General features: G+C 44.3%; 1 protein-coding gene across 1 annotated transcript; it reads right to left on the bottom strand.

The window, feature by feature from the left end:
• Window positions 1-204: 204 nt before the first annotated feature.
• Window positions 205-16,274, bottom strand: LOC144706372 (mitochondrial RNA-splicing protein MRS3-like). The gene is made up of 2 exons (XM_078579288.1): window positions 15,486-16,274; window positions 205-513 (listed from the first exon to the last, which is right to left on the bottom strand). Exons 1-2 carry the CDS (start codon window positions 16,212-16,214, stop codon window positions 307-309), a joined length of 936 nt encoding a protein of 311 aa, XP_078435414.1. The 5' UTR covers window positions 16,215-16,274; the 3' UTR covers window positions 205-306.
• Between the last annotated feature and the right edge of the window lie 398 nt (window positions 16,275-16,672).

The raw sequence follows: 16,672 nt of genomic DNA, 5'->3' as shown, positions 1-16,672 counted from the left end.
GATTATCATGTAATTGCAGCATCAGTCAACTATCATCACGAACATCACAAATTCTCTACTGGGCAACGAATTCACACATGGAACCCAAAATTAAAATAAATTTTAATTGCAGCCAATCATTTCTCTTCATCTTTATTATCTCCAACCCAATTACCAGGGTCTCTGTAACGCTAATTCTAATGTAATTACAGCTGCAGTCAACAATCATCACGAACGTCACAATTTCTTAACTGGGCAACGAATTCACACAATGGCCATAAAACTTACACAGATTTTGAGCTCGGAAAACGCTAGAAAAACTGTTGTTCAAGTCCCCTGCTCGCTGTTGTTCCGCTCCTGGAAGAAGGACTTGGCTGACTCGTACGCAGTCCAACAAATTGCGGCCGCAGGAGCGTGAAACAGCATGCGGGCCTTCCATCCCCTCATCAGCCCAGCATAACCGTCTCTCTTGATAATTGCTCTGGTCACCGCCATTATCGAGTTGCTTGTAAATCTCTCACATCCGCAAACCCCCTGCACCCATTTTTTCGCCAAAATAAGGTAACATGGAGAAAGTAATTAACTGCATTGAGCACAATTAAGACAAACACATAACCCGTTTATCTCCAAAATACCAAATTCTAGTAGGGATATATAGTTTTTCACATTGATACAGCAGATAACCGCTCACGTACCCAGACCCCCACCACCCATTTTTTCATCAAGTTAGATAACATGAGGAAAGTAATCGCATTGAGGTAACATGGAGAAACTAATTAACCTCATTGAGCACAATTAAGACAAACACATTACCCGTTTATCTCCTAAATGCCAAATTCTAGAAGGGATATGGAGTTTTTCACATTGATACAGCAGATTAACCGCTCACGTGCCCAGACCCCCAACACCCATATTTTCATCAAGTTAAATAAAGGAAAGTAATCGGCCGCATGGAACATAATTCAAGATAAAACCATCTCAGGTTTACCTTAAAAAAGTTAATGCTAGCTGGATGTGGAGTAGTTCTGCACACTGATGCAGTAGAAAATCAAGGATAACACAAATGTATTGAAAATCTAACCACACTCACGACCCCCCCTGCACCCATTTTTTCTCCAAATTAGGTTACACGAAGATATTTATTAGCTGCACCGAACATAATTTAAGATAAACCCGTCTTGGGTTTACCAACAAAAATTCGATTAATTAGGTGGATATGGAGCAGTTCTGCACATTGATGGAGCCGAAAAGCCAAGAGAATACACAAATGAACTGAAAATTCTCTCACAACCGCCAAACCCGCCCCCATTTTTGCCCCAGATTACGCAATATGAAGATATTAATTAAACGCATGGAACATAATTTAAGATAAACCCATCACTGTTTTATCTTTAAAATAAGTCAATTCTAGGTGTACATGGACTTTTCCACATTAATACGGCAGATTAATTGAAAATCTAGCAAACTCAAGAGTATCAAAGAGAAATTAACTAAACAAGTGGAACGCAGTTTATGTTAAACCCACCTCAGGTTTATCTTTAAAAGTCAAAGCTTACTAGGATATGCAGTCTCGCACATTGACACAGTAGAAATCTAACACAACACACAAATGAATTGAAAATCTCACCTCCGGAGACCCCGACACCCATTTTTTACCCACATTAAGTGACATGATGACAATAATTAGGCGCATAGAGATCATTAAAACCAACCCATCTTGGAAAAAGTCAATTCGAGATGTGATATCAATTTTCGCTCATTGATACAATATGATAAGCGGATTAATACAAGTTGATTGAAAATCGCTCACAACCGCAGACCCCCTGCACCCATTTTCTTCCCAAATTAAGAAACATAAATAAATTATTTAGCCACATGGAACATAGTCTCAGATAAACCCATCCCGGGTTTATCACAAAATTTTGCACATCGATACTGAAGAAAGCCGAAAGAACACAAAACTAATTGAAAATCTTGCACCTCTGCAGATACCACCGCACATTCTTTCCATAATTAAGAAACAGGATTGAATTAATTAGACAAACGGAACATATTCAAGATAAACCCATCTTGGGTTTATCTTTAAAGCCAACTCTAGGGTCAGGTATGGAGTTTTCCACAGTGACACAGTCAAAGAGGCAAGATGATACAAACTAACTGAAAATCTCTCACACCCGCAGACCCTGCACCCATTTGTCCCCAAATTAAATTATTTGATTGAATTAATTAGGGGCATGGAACATAATTTAAGATAAATCCATTTTAGCTTTATCTTAAAAAAGTAAATCCTAGGTTGAGATATGGAGTTTTACACATTGATGGAAAGGCCGAGATAGTACACGAATGAATTGAAAACCTCTTGCGCCCACAGAACCCACGCACCCTTTTTTTCCAAATTAAGTAACATGATGAAATGAATTCGCTACACGGAACAAAATTTTAAATAAACCATTTATGATTCAACCATTAACCGACTGTACTAAAGCTACAGCTGACAGCAATGACACTTCTTTTACTATTAAGATATTAGTGGCAGGGTGTTGTCTTCAACAAAACCCATCTCGGGTTATCTTAATAAATACAAATGAACATTGAATTCTGCACATTGACACAGGAGAAAGCTGACAAAAAAGAAAAATGAATGGAAAATCTCTCGATCTCATCTTTATCTTAGGAAAATCAATTCTTGGTTGGGATATGGAGTTTAACACATTAGTACAGTAGCAATGCCAAGATAACACACAAATGAATTCGAGGTGAAAGCTGTCGGATCTTTTTCCAAGTCCGTTTTTGGAAGCAGCCAAACAGCACCTCTTTTTTTGCCAAATTCAGATTAAGAATTCAAAATTCTCAAAATAATAGGTTTTTTTTTTAAAGAAAAAATAACAGCATTTACTTGTTCAACCATCTCGGATTTGAAGTCGCTTCTAGTTGAAATATGGACGTTTCACATTAATGGATTAAAACGAAAATCTACTTGAGTTCATAAGCCAAAATTGACCACATTTATTCACCCATCTCGAATTAAAAATCTCCAACACAAACAAAGTCAACTCTAGGTAATATAGATGTTTTTTAATATTAGTGCCAGGAATGTCATAATTTTAAAATCGATGCTCTCATTTCGTGAATAGGTATTTTTAACGCCTAGCACAAAAGTCCAGTTTTCTAGAGAAATGAACTCAAATTTGAATCATGCTTCAATATTTAATAGTTTCTTGAAGCGAAGTTAGTCCTAGCATTAAGCTTAAAATGATTTGAACCGTTCGATCATTCATTAGAACAGTTATTGTCAGCCGAGATAGTCTATCTTTATTCTACCTCTTTCTATTTCTTGTTATTTCCTTTGTTTACTATTTCCTATTTCCAGATTAATGGGCCTTGCTGTTAGCCCAAATTCGTGTACCCATGACCTGGTATTTAAACCAGGAATGTCAGTGTAATTGTGTGGTTGTTCAATCCCGCTACCCCTCGGGTTTCTAGCAAGAGTGACCTGGGGATAGCTGTTCCATTGGTGATCAACATGGTATCAGAGCGTTTAATGTGAGGTCTAGGAGGCTGCGGTCTGGTTGTTCGAGCGGGAAGCTTGAAGAGAAGCAGCAGTTTGTGGTTGACCTTGGTCTGTCTTGACCTTGGTCGTTCTGATCGTCCGTGGCCTGCTGGTATTCCTGATCTCAGAAGCGTTCTCCAGTGAAGATTGTTCGTGGAGGCTACTGATATGATTCTAACCAAATCAAGAAACGAATTCTTGGAAATATAGAATTGACTCACAATGTAGTATATGGCCAGATAATTCTTCAGATAGAGAGTAAGATCCAGATCCGTGGCGCCTCCTCAAGCTCCCGCAGCCGAATACAGCTTAAGCTTCACGACGGCTCCCAAGCTCCCGGCCTTCTCTCCAAATGATCGATGCCCCCTCCTGCCCGAGGGGTTATTCTTTATATAGGAGCAAGGTGTCCTTGCTCCTAGCCCAGTCAGTTAGTTACTGCCCTGGGTGGTTACCCTTCACTTTGGACTACATGGACTCCACACATGTGGGCCCTACTGTGGTCCCACGTGCAGAGTTATCCCCTCTTTCACCTCCTTTCTTCTTTCTCTTATATGTAATCCAAGGTATCGTAACAGCTACATCTTCCAGTGAAGAACGTTCGAAGCATCCACATTCTTGGTCTGCCATCTAGGTCGACATCCAGAGGCTGCTCCGGGCTTGTCGTACTCATATTCTTGCACCCAGAGATATTGCGATCGCTGGGCTCGTGTTGGTGTTTGTTCCTCAGGAGCTGCGTCACACTGCGGGAATCGTGGTGTTTGTTCTTGTCTGTGGTGTTCGTCAGCTCAGTTGCTGACCGTATTCTACGAGAGTCTTGTTGTCATTGCCTCGCCAGGAGCTGACTAGTGATTGAGTCAAGAATTTGAAGGGAATGGCAAAGGAGAAGTCTGAGTCTTATGATATGCAATCTGCTCCGCAGGGACATGAGATAGCTGCTGCTGTATACCCATCTGCTCTAATTAATCATGGGATAAGGGAATCCATAAAATATACTGGGTTGAATCTTCTACACTGGAGTAAGTTCGTTGAAATGGTGCTTGAAGGAAGAAGACTGAATCATCATTTGATTGAGGAGGTACCGTCAACCAGTCCCCGCTATGCAGCGTGGAAAGCAGAAGATGCCATCGTCAAAACATGGCTTCTTAACAGCATGCAAGGAAATCTCATTCCCAAGTATCTTCTACTTTCCACTGCAAAGCAAATTAGGGATAAAATCCACAAAAGCTGTCTACAAACCAACAATGATTGGCGCATCTATGAACTAGTAACCAAGGCGGTGCTTCTTCAACAAGGAGATAAAACTGTCCAGGTGTATGTATGTGAGCTTCAAGCACTATGGGATGAGATGGATCTTTACAGGCCTACTGCGGAGACTGATTGTCCTTGCCGGCATTATACCATGAACGACCGTCTGTATAAGTTTCTTATGGGGTTGAACGCAGATTATGAATCATGGCAGCGTCAAATTCTCAACAGGGAGAAAGTTCAAACGTTGGAGCAAGCTATACAACTTGTGCTTGAAGAAGAATGTTGTATCAAGACATCTCGTCTCAACTGGTGAAGTTGGCACTGGCTTTATGACCAATACCAAAAAACAGTCTTCCAAGTCTTATTCACGTGAAGCAAATGACCAGACTTCCAAGTCTTATTCAGGAAAGCCTACTTGGCAAGCCCGTGAACCGTGGGTATGTTCATACTGTAAGAGGAAGGGTCACAAGAAGGAAAACTGTTGGGATCTGTTGAACTGGAACCGAAATCTCTCTCCACTGTAGGTGGGCCACGGGTTATAAGTGGCCCACCAAGGAGCCTCTCTATTTCTCTCTGCCCTCTCTCTCCCTTTCTTTTCTCGGGGGAGACTATCAGACACTTCCCACGTGTGATCTGGTAATAAGTGATCACACGTGGGAGGATCCACTTACTAAACCTCCCACGTGGGAGGTTCTTTAAGTAACTCCCACGTGGGAGACAGCTGTATCGCCTTTAAAAGGGGCCCAGCCCTAACCGCCTGTAGTGATATTCTTTTTGGCCTTTTTTTTTCTTGAAGTGGTTATTCCAGATCTGGGCCGCTCCTGGCAGGAACTCCTTCCCTCCTCTCATCCAACCATCTCCATGCCATTTTAACATGGTATCAGAGCAATAATTGCTCGATCTGCCTCATCTCCTGGTGGATCCTGATCGCCCAGTTTTTTTTCCATTTTCAAGTCTTGTTTGGTCAAGAAATTCCAAGATTCAGAAGATCTTGTGTGAGAGTTATCTTCAACATGGCTAACCAAGGAAGTGAAGACAGGACCGGTCAGGAAGCTTCGGAAGAAGAAAGTTCGATTCAGAATGGATCTGCAGTCCAAACTCAAGATTTGGGAAGATCGATCGTTTTTCCTCCAGCGGAGGTTAAATTTGACGGGGGAAATATGTTCGAGTGGTCCAAGATGGTCACTCTGACTGTGTATGGATGTCTGTTGGGGGATCACCTGACTGATCCACCGATAGCCACTAGTGATCCGAATTTCAAGAGGTGGAAGGCCGAAGAGTCCCTTCTCTTAAGCTGGATGCTCCGGTCAATGACACCAGAGATGCGGAGGGACTTTCTCTATTGCAATACTGTCAAAGAATTATGGGATGAAATCCAGAGATATACCGCCGAGCAGTCTCATGATTGGCGGATTTACGAGCTGAGAGTTCAAGAGGCTCAGGCCCGTCAAGTGTCTGAGAACATTCGACAATATTCATCACGTCTGAAGGCAATTTGGAGGGAGATGGATCATCTGTGGCCGACGCAAAACCCAATGTCTGTGGAGCGTCAATATATCCTCAAGCAGAGAATCTTTACCTTCTTATTGGGACTGAAGCAGATTTATGAGCCGGTAAGAAGCCAGCTTCTCCACCGGGAGAAACTTCCTACCTTGGAGGAAGCCATTAGCGCTGTCTTGCAGGCTGAAAGCAGGTTAGAAACTGTGTCTGAATCCCAAGGGCAGAATTCCGCTGCGCTACTTACACGAAAGCCCGAGGGACGGACACATACCACTGGAAATTGGGCAGCGAGATCGAGTTCGACGGGTTCCGGTGAAGGAGAAGATAGCCGAGATCAACTGTTTTGCAACTATTGCAAGAAGCGTCGTCATACGAAAGAAAACTGCTGGAAATTGGCGTGGAAAAACCAGAACTCAGTCGGCAAGAAAGCATTAGCAGTATCGTCACAGCCGAGCGGCTCAAATTCCACCGTCATGTGTCCCAAAGTCGAAGAGGTCCAGGAGCGTCTAAGTACTGCAGCCCTTGTGAAATCAGGTAATTCATCTCAACCTGTGTGGGTGGCCGATACCGGAGCAACAGACCACATGTCTCCCGAGGAGGACATGTTCCAAAACTATGTTAGAACCGGGAATCCTCACAGAGTACAGACTGCCGGCGGAGGATCCCTAACGGTCAAGGGAGTGGGAGATATAATGGTGGATACTCTCGGAACCCTAAGAAGAGTACTTCATGTTAAAGATCTTCGGGCTAATCTTATTTCTATTCAGAAAGTTGTAGATGACCATGGATGGCGCTTTGTACTCGACAGTGACGACTGTTTTATCTGTGACAAGGTCTCCGGGAGGAAGATTTCATCCTTTAGGCGTGAAGGTGGACTTCTTCTCCTCGACATCCCTCCACGACAGTGCCTGGTGACGGAGCGGAGTCGGACCGGAGAGGAGCGGGTGATACGGCTGCACCGACAATTGGGACATCCTCCATTTGACTTGTTAAAGACTTGCTATCCGTCTTTGTTTCGTGGAATATTTTTTGACAAGCTGTTTTGTGAGGCCTGTCAATTGGCCAAACATCGTCGGTCCGTGTTCAAACTAGTCGATGATCGGTGTCTTACTCCATTCGAGTGCATCCACAGTGATGTATGGGGACCATGCCCGGTAACAAGTCTCACCGGGTGCCGGTACTTTGTGGTGTTTGTGGATGATTGTACGAGAACGATGTGGACCTACCTGCTGAGGTCGAAGGCTGAAGTTCCGGAAGTTATGGTGCAATTTTGCAGATTGATCTCCACACAGTTTGGGCGAACTGTGAAGAAATTCAGGACCGATAATGGCTCTGAGTTTTTCAACGTGACCGTGAATTCCTATCTCTCCAACCGGGGAATTGTGCACGAGTCTTCGTGTGTTAATACTCCTCAGCAAAACGGCCTGGCAGAGCGCCGTCTTGGGTATATTCTAGCCGTGACCAGGTCACTATTGTTTCAGACTCATCTCCCAAAGCATTTCTGGGGCGAAGCAGTGCTCACATCAACTTATCTAATCAACCGGACGCCGATGAAAATTTTGGGATACCGTACACCTCTTGGTCTATTAAGCGCCGAATTCCCACATCTGAAGTTGTTTTCAGGACTTCCAGCGCGGATATTTGGATCAACAGTGTTTGTACATCAAGGTGGAGGCAAGCTGGATCCTCGCGCCCTGAAGTGTGTATTTGTCGGGTACTCAGGCACGCAGAAAGGCTACCGATGCTATCACCCGCCATCCCGGAAGTTTTTCGTGTCAGCGGATGTGGTTTTCCATGAGACAGAGCCATACTATGAATCCGTCGAATCTCCACAACCAACAACGGAAGCTCACACGAGTGGAATGGACTTCCTTTCTCTGCCACTTCCGAGGTTTGAGGAGCCACCAAGGTGTGAGAAGACTGACCAAACAGCTGCTTCCGAAGATCAGAATACAGAACATGAAGAGGTGATGGAGGCTGAGAGGGAAGATATCATCAACCTTTCTCCTGAAGATTCTGAATGCGTTGCAGATGGCGAAGAACCCTCAGACAGAGCCGAAGAAATTCCGTCGGAGCCCATGGAGGTCATTGAGCCAGACCAGTCTGATCTGGGTTGGCCAATTGCATTGCGGAAGGGGGTAAGATCATGTCGATCTAATGCTAAGTACCCCATAGGACAATACGTGAAGTATGATAAGCTTGGAGAAACGTATAAAAGCTTCCTGACGGCTCTGGGAAATATCATTATTCCTACCCGGGTGGAGGAGGCACTTCAACATCCGGGTTGGAAAGAAGCTATGAATGAAGAGATGTCTGCCCTGAAGAAGAACGACACATGGGACATTGTCCCTCTACCGAAGGGAAAGAAAACTGTGGGCTGTAAGTGGGTATTCACTCCTAAGTTTCACTGTAGCGGAACATTGGAAAGGTTGAAAGCCCGACTTGTAGCAAAAGGGTTTACCCAGCGGGAAGGTATCGATTATGGAGAAACGTTTGCGCCTGTTGCAAAGTTCAACACTGTTCGGGTACTGATCGCTGCAGCTGCTAAATGCAATTGGGAGATCCTTCAGTTTGACGTCAAGAATGCATTTCTTCATGGAGAATTGGAAGAAGAAGTCTACATGCAACTTCCACCAGGCTACCATCCACCAGGACCGGGAAATCTCGTGTGTAGGTTGAAAAAGGCTCTTTATGGCCTAAAACAATCACCTCGAGCATGGTTTGGACGCTTCACGAGGACGATGCTGGAGTTGGGGTATCATCAAGCAAGAGGAGATCATACGCTATTTATCAAGCATGGGAAAGAAATGGTATCGCTTCTCATTGTCTATGTCGATGACATTCTCATCACCGGAGATGATGTGGTGGCCAATCAGCGGTTAAGTGATGCTCTATCAAGGGAGTTTGATCTGAAAGAACTGGGCCAGTTGAAATATTTCCTTGGCATCGGTTGCTCATTCCCGGGCTGGCATATCACTAAGTCAGCATAAGTATACATTAGATCTTTTAAAGGAGACCGGACAATTGGGATGTAAGCCGGCGGCTACCCCGCTTGACCCGAATGTGAAAATTGGGACTGGGGAAGATGGGGCTGCCGTGGATAAAGGCCTCTATCAGAGACTAATTGGAAAGTTAATCTATCTCAATCATACGAGACCTGATATATCATTTGCTGTGAGTCTGCTCAGCCAGTTTATGAGTGCACCTCATGAGATCCATCTGCAGGCAGCCTTCCGTATCTTGGCGCATTTGAAGCACACCGTGGGACAGGGACTCCTCTTTACACGGGAGGAGGAGTTACCTAGAAGCCTTCACTGACTCGGACTGGGCAGGGTCTGTAGTCGACGGAGATCCACTTCCGGCTACTGCACATTTCTGGGAGGTAGTCTAATTACGTGGCGAAGTAAGAAACAAAAGGAAGTGTCGCTGTCAAGTGCTGAGGCAGAACTTCGTGCTCTTAAAAGAGGAGTTTCTGAATGTCGATGGCTGAAGCATCTTTTGGAGGACATGGGACTGTACGATGGAAGAGGAATTCGACTATATTGTGACAATCAGTCAGCGTTGGCGATTGTTAGAAATCCCGTGCAACATGACAGAACGAAGCATATGGCTCTGAACAGACATTATCTTGCTGAGAACATTGACCGGGGAGTGATTCAACCAGTCTTTGTCCCATCAATGGATCAGAAGGCAGATATCTTCACGAAGGCACTTCCAACAGCACGGTTCCAGGAGTTGGTGATCAAGCTCGGCATGGATAACATCCACACCTAGCTTGCGGGGGGGTGTTGAACTGGAACCGAAATCTCTCTCCACTGTAGGTGGGCCACGGGTTATAAGTGGCCCACCAAGGAGCCTCTCTATTTCTCTCTGCCCTCTCTCTCCCTTTCTTTTCTCGGGGGAGACTATCAGACACTTCCCACGTGTGATCTGGTAATAAGTGATCACACGTGGGAGGATCCACTTACTAAACCTCCCACGTGGGAGGTTCTTTAAGTAACTCCCACGTGGGAGACAGCTGTATCGCCTTTAAAAGGGGCCCAGCCCTAACCGCCTGTAGTGATATTCTTTTTGGCCTTTTTTTTTCTTGAAGTGGTTATTCCAGATCTGGGCCGCTCCTGGCAGGAACTCCTTCCCTCCTCTCATCCAACCATCTCCATGCCATTTTAACAGGATCTACATGGTCGACCACCCAAACAAACCCAAGCTCATGTTGCAAAAACACAGGAGAATTCTCTTGCACCCAAGGAGACAGCTACCGGAGAGCACATCCATGCGAGTGGAGATGATGGCTCTCATATTACTCTCAATGACTTTTACACACTCAAGGAGGAGCTGGAAAGGTTGAAGAATATGATTTGTCCGGCAAGTACTTCAATGACATGCACTGGTGAGCATTCTTTTCTTGTTGCCCATAATTCGCATCAATCTACAGAGTGGATAATTGATTCTGGAGCAACTGACCATATGACACCTTTCCTCTCAAAATTTGTGGAGCATTCTGCATGTTCTGGATGTCGTCGTGTATTGACAGCAGGAGGAGAGACACCCCCAGTTACCGGCATTGGAACGGTTAAGATCAAGGGTCTAGGACTCCTAAAGAATGTCTTGCATGTTCCTATGCTTAAAGCCCAATTAATTTCTCCTCAAAAGTTGGTTAAAGATTCTTCACTCAGTCTAACACTTGACTCCTCTGGCTGTTTTGTATATGACAAGAAGTTGAACTAAAGGACTGGACCAATTGAAGAGAAGAATGGCTTGCTGAACGTGAACGATGGTGCTGCTGTGGTGCTGATGGTGGAGGGAGGAAGTACCCCTGAAGAAGATAGTCTTCCTATAGTAGAGAAGATCAAACTCTTTCATTCTCGTTTGGGACATCCGTCATTTGAACTATTGGGAAGAATGTTTCCTGTGTTTGCTCGTAATGTGGACCTATCCAGTCTTATATGTGATTCCTGTCAGTATGCTAAACATAGAAGAACATCCTTTAAGGGGAGGAGTGAAAGAAGTACTAATCCTTTTAATCTTGTGCATAGCGATGTATGGGGACCGTGTGTCATACCATCATTAAATGGAGCTCGATGGTTCCTAATATTTGTGGATGACTGTATTCGCCTGACATGGGTTTATCTTCTAAAATACAAGTCTGAGGTTGCTGATATAGTTAATTGTTTTGTTGCCCTGGTGAAGACACAGTATGGTGTACTAGTCAAGAAATTCAGGTCAGATAATGCCAAGGATGACTTCAATACAACACTATGTGAATATTTTCAGAATAATGGTATTATCCACGAGTCGTCATGTGTTAATACACCACAGCAGAACGGTGTAGCAGAAAGAAAGATTAGACATATTGTAGAAACAACTAGAGCTTTGCTCCTTCATCAGGGAGTACCCAAGTTTCTCTGGGGAGAAGCCTTGTTGACTGCTACACATTTAATTAATCGGCTGCCATCTAAAATATTGGGTTATGAGAGTCCATTAAACCTTATGAATCATTTCTTCCCTCATGTAAAACTGAGAACAGGCTTGAAGCCACGCATTTTTGGATGCACAGTCTTTGTTCACATCCACAATCCTACCGACAAACTCAGCCCGAAGGCTCTCAAGTGTGTGTTCGTTGGGTATACACCAACTCAAAAAGGTTATAAGTGCTACCATCCGCCATCCAAGAAAATATTTATTTCCCCAGGTGTTACGTTCAATGAATCTGAAAAATATTATGGGGCATCTGGGAACACATCTGGTGAAAACTATCCTGAACCCTGAGTTCAAGACGGTGGGAGAATCGAATTACCAGTTATGAAGTTACCACCAATTACAGGGGAAGTCAATATAGAACAATCTGACAGCCAAGTGCAGACGACAGAAGCTGGTGAAGCTGGAGACCCGGTGTCCATGCAGCCAAATACGAGTGAAAACTCTGCTGAGAGAGCAGAGGATAACACTGAAATGGGGGGCATTCTGAGAATACAAATTGAGACTGAAGAAACACAAAATATTCTGACAGATGGAGTGCTGCCAGAAATTGACCAAGGTTGGCCGATTGCCTTAAGAAAGGGGAAGAGAAAGTGTACTCAGTTTCCTCTATACCCGATGTCACAGTTTGTTCAATATTCACATCTCTCTACCGGATACCAGGCATTTTTTGCTGGAATTGATGAAGTCCCTACACCTAAGACAGTGAATGAAGCCATGAGGAGTCCACAGTGGAAAGAAGCTATGGATATGGAGATGAATGCATTGATCAAGAATAACACATGGGAAATTGCTATCTTACCACCTGGAAAAAAGGCAGTAGGATGCAGATGGGTATATACAATTAAATACAGAGCTGATGGTACATGGGAAAGATACAAAGCGCGATTAGTTGCAAAGGGATATGCTCAGTCATATGGGATTGACTATACTGAAACATTTGCTCCAGTCGCAAAGCTGAACACGATACGTATTCTGATTGCAGTGGCAGCTAGCTTGAATTGGAAACTGTATCAGTATGATGTTAAGAATGCATTTCTTCACGGAGATTTAGATGAGTAGATCTATATGGATCTACCGCCTGGATATTATCAGTCTGACTGCAAGGGCCAAGTATGCGAACTAAAAAAGGCATTGTATGGCTTGAAACAGTCACCGAGAGCATGGTTTGGAAAGTTCTCCCAAGCTATAAAAGGTATGGGATATCAACCCAGCAATGAAGATCATACTTTGTTCGTAAAAACAAATGTGAATGGAAAGGTAGCTGTCTTGCTTGTATATATGGACGACATTGTTGTTTCTGGCAGCGATGAAGAAGAAATTTTATTCTAGGTCAGAGACTTTCTCAAATCTTTGACATAAAATCCCTGGGCTTGCTACATTACTTTCTGGGAACTGAAGTTGCCTATTCCCCAAGTGGCATTTTCATTTCTCAGAGAAAATACATACTTGATATTTTGAAGGAAATGGGCATGAGTAGCGGTAAACCATCACCAGTACCCATTGATGCAAATTCGAAACTTGGGCTCTGTGAAGAAGCGCCATTAGTTGATCGAAGCCAGTATCAGAGGTTGATTGGCAAACTTATACACCTTCAGCGTTCTAGACCAGATATTGCATTTACAGTGGGACTGCTAAGCCAGTCTATGCATCATCCCAGAGAACCTCATATGCAGGCTGCAGTAAAGGTACTTGCATATTTGAAGGGTACAGCTGGACATGGTCTAGTGTTTCAAAGAGGAGCACCACTGGTACTGGAGGCATACACTGATGCAGACTATGGTGATCTGTCCTGGATCGACGGTCAACGACCGGAGATTGTATTTTTTTGGGAGGAAGCCTAATCACTTGGCGAAGCAAGAAGCAGATGGTGGTATCACGGTCCAGTGCTGAACCGGAATTTAGAGCAGTTGCTAAGGGAATTTGTGAAATTCTGTGGATCAGAGGCATTCTACAGGATTTCAAAATATCCCAAGATAGTCCCACAGTATTATATTGTGACAGTAAATCGGCTATTGATATTGCTCACAATCCAATTCAGCATGACAGAACTAAGCATGTCGAGATAGACAGACACTTTATCCGTGAGAAGATTGATGCCAAAGTGATCCAAATGAAATATATTCAGTCAGCTCATCAGGTGGCTGATCTACTTACCAAAGGAGTTCCCGGAGGAGTATTTCATCGGCTGTATTCCAAGCTGGGGATGCAAAATATCTACCTACCAGCTTGAGGGGGGGTGTCAGCCGAGATAGTCTATCTTTATTCTACCTCTTTCTATTTCTTGTTATTTCCTTTTTTTTACTATTTCCTATTTCCAGACTAATGGGCCTTGCTGTTAGCCCAAATTCGTGTAACCATGGCCTGGTATTTAAACCAGGAATGTCAGTGCAATTGTGTGGTTGTTCAATCCCGCTACCCCTCGGGTTTCTAGCAAGAGTGACCTTGGGATAGCTGTTCCATTGGTGATCAACAGTTATGTCAGTAATCGACGATTGAAATAAGATAATTATGTTTTCAATTTTTTACATTAATTACAGAATGGCTACGAAAGAAGTAAACGGATCTCGGTTTCTCACTTATTCTAGTCTTGCATTGTCCTACAAAATTCGAGAGCAGCGGGATCCAAATTAATCTAAACGGAAAAAAACTCTTAACTCCCTGAATACCCAAGATCACGCAGACTTGGTTTCCCTCTCCTTTTCTTTTTTCCCTTCCTTTTTGAAGGGTTCGGTTTCAATCAATAGGAAATAAGTGTCACATAAGATTATTTGCTTTACGAAGAAATGCTCATACGCGATTTAATCCATCCTAAAAAACCAACCAACGACTCCCTAAGAGAGGTGAATAGAAGATGGAGGTAGACACAGATTTAGAGATGATATAAATAGACATAGATATATAGCTAGAGAGATGGAGATGGTAGATACAGACAGGCAGTGATAGTGATGGTTGCGAAATGGACAGATTTTTTCTTTCAAGAAAGAACACGGAGATAACAAGAATGAGAAGTGGGAGTACCTGTCAGCACAATTTAATCTTGACATAGAGATTTTATCTAGCTAGAGAGAGAGATGGTAGACACAGATTAAATCATGGAGACAAGGAGATGGAGGGCTGGTTTTCAGACCTGGCAGTGTAATTGAATCTTGTCATAGGAATTTTGTATAGCTAAAGAGAGAGAGATACAAATATAGTGATGGAGAGATGGAGATGAAAGGTTGGGTATACATACCCAGCAGTGTAATTGGGTCCTGACAGGGAGATTTTATATAACTAGAGAGAGAGAGATGGAGATGGAGGGCTGGGTATACATACATACCCGGCAGTGTAATTGAATCTTGAAAAAGAGATTTTATAGTAGTAGGTATATAGATGGTAGATACAAGTAGAGTAACGGAGAGATGGAGATGGAGGGTTGGGAATACATACCCAGCAGTGTAATTGGGTCTTGACAAAGAGATTTTATATAACTAGAGAGAGATGGAGATGGAGGGGTGGGTATACATACCCGGCAGTGTAACTGAATCTTGACAAAGAGATTTTATATAAGTAGAGATAGAGATGGTAGATGCAAAAAGAGAAATGGAGAGATAGAGATGAAGGGGTGAGTATACATACCCGGCAGTGCAATTGAATCTTGACATAGAGATGCAAACACAGATCCTAGACAGAGATGGAGAGATGGAACTAGAGAGAAAGAGAGAGAGAGATAGCGAGATGGGTATACCTGACACTGCAATTGGGTCTTGACAACGTCCAAGGGAGTGGTGACAGAGGCGGCCAAGGCTCCGGCAGCGGCGCCAGCGGTGGCATGAACAAGCAATCCCCCATCGTCGGTGAGCCCTCTCTTGGTCGCCTCGTAGGTGGCGAAATGCACGGCCGTGAAGGGCGCATTCATCACCACCGTCGTCCTATACGAGGCGTACAAAGCCCTGTACCCTTCTTCCCGGACGACCCGCCTCAGGCAATCGGCGACGCCCTTGTAAGGGCTGCTCCCGAGCTGAAGGCGCTGCTTGACGGTGTCCATGGGGGTGAAGACGGCGTCGCTGGCGACGGTGGCGATGACGCCGGAGGAGGCGTGGGCAAAAGGGTTGTTAGGGTTTCCGCCGCGGGAGAGGAATTCCTTGCAGAGCTCGTAGACGGAGAAGTAGACGGCGTGGGCGGGGCCGGCGCCGAGGCCCATGGCGGAGAGGCCGCGGTAGAGGGCGAGGGGGCCCTGCGAGCGGAGGAGGGAGGAGAGGGCGGAGCGGAGGGTAGGGGAGGGGAGGCAGGGCGGGGATTGGGCTTGGATGCGGGTTTTGATGGTGTCCACGGGGAACATGGCCGAGTGCTCGACGACGCCGGCGATGGAGCCGGCCACCATGAACTGCCAGAAGGCCAGCCCGTCGTGGGGGACGACCACCTCCACCGTCGGTAGGAACTCCGGCGGGTGGAGCTTGGCCGACGCGTCCGCCATGGCCGCTCGCTCGATCTCCCTTCTTCTCCCCTTCTCTGCACTGATTTTGTCCCAAAATCGAGTCTTTGGCGCCCCCTTATAAACCCACTCTGGGAACTTGTTGACATGGGGCTACTGGATCTGATAGATTCATAGCTGGAGAGATAGATACATGCATAAATGTATGCATTTGGTTAGATAGATAGGTTAGATGTGTGTGGATGGATGGATGGATGGATTGATAGATTAGGTTAGATGGATATGGATAGATATATAAAAAGATTAGGTTAGATAGATACATTAGGTTAGATGGATATTTACATTAGGTTAGATGTATCTGGATAGATACATTAGGTAAGATAGACAATGAGATAGGTTAGATATATGTGGATAGAAATATAGATAAATTAGGTTTGATGGATAGATACATTAGGTTAGATGGATATTTACATTAGGTTAGATAGATAGGTTAGAAATAT

Source organism: Wolffia australiana, chromosome 8 (assembly GCF_029677425.1).
Source record: "Wolffia australiana isolate 7733 chromosome 8, ASM2967742v1".
NCBI classification, from domain to species: Eukaryota; Viridiplantae; Streptophyta; class Magnoliopsida; order Alismatales; family Araceae; genus Wolffia; species Wolffia australiana.
This window is presented reverse-complemented; position numbering and strand designations above follow the sequence as displayed.